We start from the raw sequence: 7,638 nt of genomic DNA on the forward strand, positions 1-7,638 counted from the left end.
AGTCTGTGCGCTAATGCCCTTTATTCCTTTCCATCTTCCTCCATGCGTCATTTCTTCTTCTAAAGGTGGCTTATTACAGGTCTGTATTGTAAGCTATGGTCCGTGATTTCTCTCCAATCGACAAAAGCGCAAAGTGGGCGGCTATATCACAGGTGACCAAAGCGTACCATCAGAGTTTGTATGGAGATCTATAGGAGTTCATATGGATTCGACATTTGATCGAAAGCGCTCAAAACTATTTCTGTTTTTCCTTGAAAAAGCTATAATAGAGTTTAAACCAGCCTTATCCATTTTCTGTCTTTCCAGTGTTTTCAGTGCATGCCATTTGAGCGATTTTGGTTTTAACGGTCTGGTACGTATCTCCGCTTAGGTCACCTGTGGCTATATGTCCTATATATATGTGATCGAGAAAATACCGAGGCCAGTAGGTTAGTAACGTGTTTATTATATGGACCAATATCTTTTAGGAATTTCGTCCGCTGTGCTTGTCCAATCGAGTTCCTTATCGAGAATTAAAGAGTGAATGTTACAATCACAGCGTGTGAAATTATTCAAAAGTACAATATAAAGAAACATAATTTCAGCATGTATATATTGTATAAAATATTTTAATTTGTTATTAAATTTTATCTTTTAATTTGTCTTTTAATTTCGTGTGAATTCACCAGTACGTTACAAGGGCGTAGCGACCATATACAGATGTACGCATGTGCGTACCTCCGGAAATCCAGAAAACAATATATTTATTGACTGCAAGCATCTTTAATAGTGAAATTGGCTGGTTTGACAGCCTCTAGACTCTGCTATTAAAACCACCACTATTATCCCAAAGGTTGACACATAAGCTCGTAAAAATAAGAATTTCTTGTTGGGGGGGGGGGGGGGAGGTGGGGGGGGGGCATTCCCGTGAACCATGCTAGCACCTTTGTCACTCGGTGGACTTTGTCTTTGCTATGTACTCCATGGAAAATGCACGCTACACCCCTGCGATATCTAATCCCTCTCATGTTATTACGACCTGCTTGTGCACATGTCACCGGTCCGATTAACATGTGATCAAAAAATTCTTGTGTGGTCTAGAAAACCCTTTTATGGATGCAAAGAGTGGTTAACAATATCTGTAGCGTCAGATTTCCATGCATGAAAAGAACAGGCCAAGTTAGTAACGTTAAACCCACAAGCCCTGAGGCCTGTTTCTCGAAAGCCCCGAAATCTGTATCTAAAAACAGAGAGGTATAAACGCCTGAAACTGATCTTGTGTGAAGGGAATCTCTGTTCATATTAGGAATATGTGGATAAAACAGCTCTGTAATCATAAAGTTTGGTATTTTTCTATGGCTTTCTGGGTGCAAAACCTTTTCGGGACCTTTGCGAAACGGGCCTCTGCATGCAGATCTCAAGATATAAATTTTTGTAGAAGTTGCCCGGAGGCATCCACACAATATTTTCTTTGCTCCGAACATATCGTCGGAAAGTTATGTCATGTATTAAAGATTTTCGAGATTTAATACATAATCAAACCATAATTGCTCTTAGCTTTTGTGAATTCAGTTTGATTGGCAGGTTCCATTCTCGAAGGCTCTTCCGTGATGTCCCTTCACCCCCTTACCTCTCCCCCTAATCTTCCCCTACTCCACCCTTCTAATTTATTATTTCTGAAGTACGAAGGCGGGGTGAGAGCCCGTGCTACCGACAGCTGACCAACATGGCGTCTTGCACAGCAGCCAAAAGACGAACATCCCGCCAAAAAGCGGCAAACAATGTGGTTCAAACTGCTCCAATATGCAAACTTCCTGCCAATATCATGCTACATGTGTTCAAGTTCCTTGATGTGAAAACTCTCTGTTCTTCGTCCACTGTATGCCGGCTGTGGTATCACCTTGTTTGTGATCGAACCCTGTGGAGATTCGTCGACCTTCGTTCGTGGCCGCTTTCTTTACGGACATTGTGGAAAATTGTCAGGAATCGATTGTCAGATTCAGTTCTGGAGCTGCTGATAAAAGGATTCATTGGAACCACGAAAAAGAATGAAAACATTTCGCCATCTTTGCTTGAAGAAATCAAAACTAAATGCCCTAGTTTGGAGACACTTGGCTTGTGTTATTGTGATATGAGGAACGTTCCAGCTCAGTTTCTGCCTCGAAATTTAAAAACTCTACTTCTCGATCACTCGATTGTTCCTCTGGGTTGGTTTGAGGGATTAAAATGTGAAGAGTTTTTTCCTAATCTGTTGGAATTGAATCTAACATATTGCACGCGAGTGGAAAACTCTGATCTTCTCAGTGTAATGAAGCTAAAAACACTGGAACGTTTAAATCTAAGTTATTGTTACCGTGTTGGAGATGAGGGTGTTCAACATATTGCTAATAACCTTAGCAACCTTAAAGAGCTTGATCTTTCAAATTGCTCCAATATTACTGATCTTGGACTTCACCATATTGGTCGCCATCTTACGGGCTTAAAGAACTTAAATTTATTGTCAAGTTGGAGAATTACAGATGCTGGAATCCTTTCACTGGTACATAGTCTCTCAGAACTGGAGTATTTGAACCTATCATCCTGCAAAGAGGTGACAAGTGTTGGTCTTAATGAAATTACTGACAAATGTAAGAAGCTGAGAATTTTGGACATCACTGGTTGCTGCGGCATTGCCCAAAAAGATGTGGATGAAGCCAGAGTGAATTTGCCGCATTGTGACATCCAGTGGTCTTGAAAGGTTTGTTTTCAATTCATAGTTGTTTAAAGTCATAAAAAGTAATAATCCAGCAAAGAATGAGTGCACTGCTCTATGCTAATCATTTGATTCATAATTTAAAATCCCAGCAGTTAGATTACTTCATGCATAGCAAATACACCAGTTTATGAACATTGACATCATCGAGAGTGAGTGATGTAATTGCTTTAGTATAAATCTACTAGCCATTCAAAACTTTATCTAAATACTCTTCACAGACACTTCGATAATGCCAAGAAGCGGTCGTCATTTTGTTAACAAGGGCACACTGCTACGCTACTCACTATCTATCACAGAATAGATAGTGAGTAGCGTAACCAATCAGAGAATGGCATTTGTGATAGAACGCTAGTGGATTAATACTGAAACAGAATAGATAGTGAGTAGAACTGAGCCACTAAGAGAAGGGCATTTGTGATAGAACGCTAGTAGATTTATACAAAAACAGAATAGAAAGTGAGTAGAACAGCCACTAAGGGAAGGGCATTCAACATGTCCTCTGTGTTTCTATCGAGTTGTAGAAACACTTGTTTGAAGTTTGGGAGAACTCACCAAAGCTGTGGAAACACTCTCCTGTTGGCTCATGTTCCCACAACATCTCTTATTCTCCCAAACTTCCACTTGTGTCTTTGTAACTCAATAGAAAAATGGTACATATTTTCTATGTGTTAAGTATTTTTTGTGTCTAATGGAACATACACATTTATGCAATAATTATTAGAATTATTCTCTTGTATCTAAGGTTGCTCGCATCAGTTTTGCAGAATGATTCCAGTAATTCAGTCAATTCAGTATCGATGGATAATGCAATGGCTGAAATGCCCAGTTCTTGCATCTCCTCAATCTAATCATTCATCATACTCCTTAAGTTGTTGCAACAAGCACTACAACATTATCTTTTATCTCTTGCTGCCTCGCTGACAGAAAAAGGATAAAGTTAGGTTATCTAAGACCAAAGTTGGTAACGGGATGGGGTCTAGCTTGCGTTTCACATAATGTAAAAAGGTCTTTTCACAATTCACGGAAAATCAAGTATACATTTCACACGTCACAAAAGAAAAAAGGTCATTTTTCATTTGTATTACAAAGATTTTGGAAATTTAATGTCCAAAAAAACAGCATTGCTTGCCATCTTCACCATTTCTCCACTCCACTTCTTTTTTCCACAAGAGACAAAAGGAAAACCATGTTCAGTTCTACTAAAGACTAATCCAGACCTGAAGGATCAAACAGATTTCCTTTCACAAAATTATTACGCAATGTCTATAACATAATGACAGCTATCAAAAATAAAACAAAACATAAAGGAAGGTGTCACAGTGAATCGAACATTTATTTCTTATTTTACAGAAAAGTATTATGTTTGAAAAATCATGGCTCACAGTTAGTAAATAAAATTACGTTTTACGGGAAAAAATAAGGCCATTCATGGATCACAAAAAAACTTTTACCACCCTATAGACCTTCAAAGGCCAAAAAATATTTTCAAGGCAAATCACTACTTTCTACCAATATAATTTATTTTAAAAAGTTGTAATGTATGTGAGTTATACACAAAAATATATTTTTTAAATGCAAGTCCACAGTCTGCTCATTGTTATGAGTCAATTAGACTGTTTCAACGACAGAGTTCTTGGATTCTGATTTCAGAAGGTTGTCCAATACACCCAAATTGAGTCGATTTGTCTGAGGCAGTTGACGAATTGACTCACCAGAGGTCAATTCTAGGTTATGTTGTCTTATGATACTGGAAATCCATACAGTTCCATCCTTTTTGAAGTGGAAATGTCATACTGGAAGTCAATTTGCAAATACATTTCGTAATTTTTATGTAGCTTGCTATGAGGGGGGATAAAAATGCTATCGATTTAACTGAATGAAATGAACATAGGATTGTGCTGTATGTCTGTTGCAGTAAAAATGTGAAAAGTAAAGTGTGCTACTTTTGGCCACACAGAAAGATAAACATGTAGACTTTGAAAACATCTGCTCAACTCTTTCAAGTGTGAGACTGAAATCTTGCTTGTATGTACCACTCATGATATTTTTTCTTTAAATATTTTGACATCTTCGGACATCTTCAGCAATTTTGGACTCCCATCAGCAACAACAACAACATAAACAAATATGTTTATCCACATTTTTTTGTCTTCCAACACGTTTAATCTGGTTACACATGAGACAGTGCCTTAATGTGTGGAGTGGACTACCCATTGTTACTCACCATAATGTTACCACAGAGAAGGCTACATTAAAAGGGTTTATAAAAAATGGCAGAGTGAGCTGTTTTCAGGTCGATATAAAGGAGGTTTAAGTGGATAACTAATCTACCATTTCCAAAGCATCTGATTGGACTTTTTCTTGTATATTGTGTTCTTGGGCAAGACACTTCTCACAGTGCCCCTTTCGACCCAGGGCCGGGTTGTTCAGAGCCTGGTTAAGCCAACCCAGGATCAGAGAGAATTTTGATTTCAGTTTTGTAACTTTTCGGTGAGGTTTTCTGGTTATAATAATTGTCCTTCAGTTTTGAACTTGACTAAGCTCAAACTACACAAAACGTGAACAATAAAAAACATTTTTAGCCAAGAAAAATTAATAGTTCGATTAACTTTTAATACTGGGTTAGCGTTAGCCGGCTTTTGAACAACCTGGCCCAGGGGCCCGTTTCTTGAAAGCCCCAGAAACTTTTCGGGCCCGTAAAGCCATAGCAAATCTCAAACCTTACGATTACAGAGCTGTTTTATTCACATATTCTTAGTATGAAGAGAAGAAGAAGTTCCAGGCGTATACACTGCTCCGTTTTTAGATACAGATGAACTAAAAATGGCTTTACCGGCCTGAAAAGTTTCCAAGGCTTTTAAGAAACAGGCCCTAGGTGTGTAAATGGGTACCGGCCAATAAATTAATTTAATGCTTGGTGTAACCCTGAAATGGACTAGCAGCCCATCCAGGGGGGGTGGGAAGTAGAAATACTCCTAGTCACTTTATGCTTCAGAAACTGGAGATTAAAGCCCAGGCCTGATGGGTCACTTGGCTCATACACAGACTTTCACCTACGTTGTGAATAAAAACCATTTAAAAACTGATTTGATAACTTCTTTAAAATGTGTAAATGTTTTTTGCAGAAAATCTCAAGAAGTGAGTGAATATTAATACCCACATATCACAGCCCACGGCTTCACAGCTGTTCATATACCTCCAGCAAGTTCAAAAGATAACCAAGGTGAGCCAAGGTGAAGATTATACTGAACTGTGTCTGGCAAAAGACATTAACTTTTCAACCGAATAGGCTTATGTATGTTTGGAGCTCTCACAGAGATCACGTCCATGTAAATCTTCCTCCACGCATGTTATAATTGAAGAAGCCTAGGTAGCAAAATACTCAGAAAGATTTTGCCTGAAATGTTAGATTTCAAGGGAAACAGAGCTAAATTTCCGTGACCAATATGCTGCTTTTCAAATTAAGTTTTGGAAAGGGCCATTAAAACTAGGATCTTATGCAAAAATGGTGTTTAATCATTGTACTTTGAGAATTTATAATGAATGCTGTAGATATTTAATGGAAAACTTTTTTACATTGTAGATCTGAAGTCATTACATTGCATATTATACTAGACAGTTTTAATCTAGAAATGTTGAAATAATGTGGGAATTTGCAGATCCGCGTAGACTTGGTGTTTGCAGAATATTCTTTAGGGTTACATCATTTGGTATTTCTGATTATATTGTTATTCAAAGAAGAGTAATTTGAAATTCTCACATACCACTGGTAGCCATGTCAAGCTGACTGCCGCTGCCTGACCTTTATTGCTAAATCAAAGCTAATACAAATAGCATTACGCTAAACACTGGAAATAACAAAAAAAGTTCAAGGCTTGTGCAATATACTGGCACAGTATAAAAACTTAAAATCTGCAGGTGGGTGGGCAGGAAAGTCAGTAATGGTGGGCGCAACAGAAACAACTGCCTGCCCTTCAGGTCATGTTACCTATACCCAGGCCCCAGTGGTGTGTGAGAAAAAAATTTTCACTTATTTTGTTTCACTCAGCAAGTGAAAAATTACTCATATACACTGTAATTCAAGTCCTTGCTCATCTGTTAGATTCTTTTGTTTCAACTCGTGTAGAAACTGCTCTTTATTCTTAAACTAAAGTTAATAAATTTGTAACTACAATTGGTGTGTTCTTGTTTTGTTCTTAATTTCAGTTGGTTAGATGTATTAATAAATTAATGATGTCTGTGTTGACAGTGCGGGATAACAAAATCCAGAAAAGATATAGACGGACTGTCACTTATCGAGTGGTATTTATTCAGACTGCTCAATCAATCAGTCAAGACTCTATTGATGTGTCAAAGTTTAGCTAGCCAGCTAGAAGCATACAAAACTCTGTCCTTATCTTCCTATGATCACCTCCTTTAATCACACTTTTTTGTCTTGAGATTGTATATTTATGTTAGGTTTTTATAGGTAATCATACAATTTCGAGTTCAATGTGAAATTAATTTGCACAAGTGAGTTTTTCAAAGAGCGGAAATTCCACGAGCCGCTTCAGTGAGTGCAATTTTAGCTTTTTGAAAAACTCACAAGTGCAAATTAACTTCAAATTGAATGAGAAAAATCGTATGATTACATATTAATAAGATAAAGTGACATGAACAAATTCATGTGGAGGAAGTGCCAGAAGATCTTTCTTGAAGCCATTTTTTGTCATTCAAGAAAACTTTTTTCAAAGTTTCTACACACAATTTTCGTCATCTTTTTACATGATATCATTGGCTTAGAAAATTTCCTATTGTTTTTAAGCCAATCATAATCCAGGGATATGCTGCGTAATTTGCACTGGTGTTACACTTTTTGCACTGGTGTTGCACTTGAACTTCACTGCTCTCAGCCAATCAGAATC

At 37.6% G+C, this 7,638-nt stretch overlaps 1 protein-coding gene and 1 long non-coding RNA gene across 2 annotated transcripts in view; one reads left to right on the top strand and one right to left on the bottom strand.

Annotated features, from left to right (window-relative positions):
- Positions 1-7,638, bottom strand: part of LOC145468849 (uncharacterized) — a 73,047-nt gene that overhangs the window by 40,524 nt on the left and 24,885 nt on the right. The gene's annotated exons all lie outside the window — the stretch shown is intronic.
- Positions 1,333-6,908, top strand: LOC145468803 (F-box/LRR-repeat protein 12-like). Its single transcript, XM_081452504.1, has 2 exons — positions 1,333-2,716; positions 5,860-6,908. The coding sequence occupies exon 1, from the start codon at positions 1,706-1,708 to the stop codon at positions 2,711-2,713; it is 1,008 nt and encodes a 335-aa protein (XP_081308630.1). The 5' UTR covers positions 1,333-1,705; the 3' UTR covers positions 2,714-2,716; positions 5,860-6,908.

The sequence above is a fragment of the Orbicella franksi genome, chromosome 14 (genome assembly GCF_964199315.1).
Source record: "Orbicella franksi chromosome 14, jaOrbFran1.1, whole genome shotgun sequence".
NCBI lineage: Eukaryota > Metazoa > Cnidaria > Anthozoa > Scleractinia > Merulinidae > Orbicella > Orbicella franksi.

What these genes read in the sequence shown, in the direction of transcription:
- LOC145468803 (XM_081452504.1), top strand. Translation starts at nt 1,706, where the DNA reads ATGGCGTCTTGCACAGCAGCCAAAAGACGAACATCCCGCCAAAAAGCG.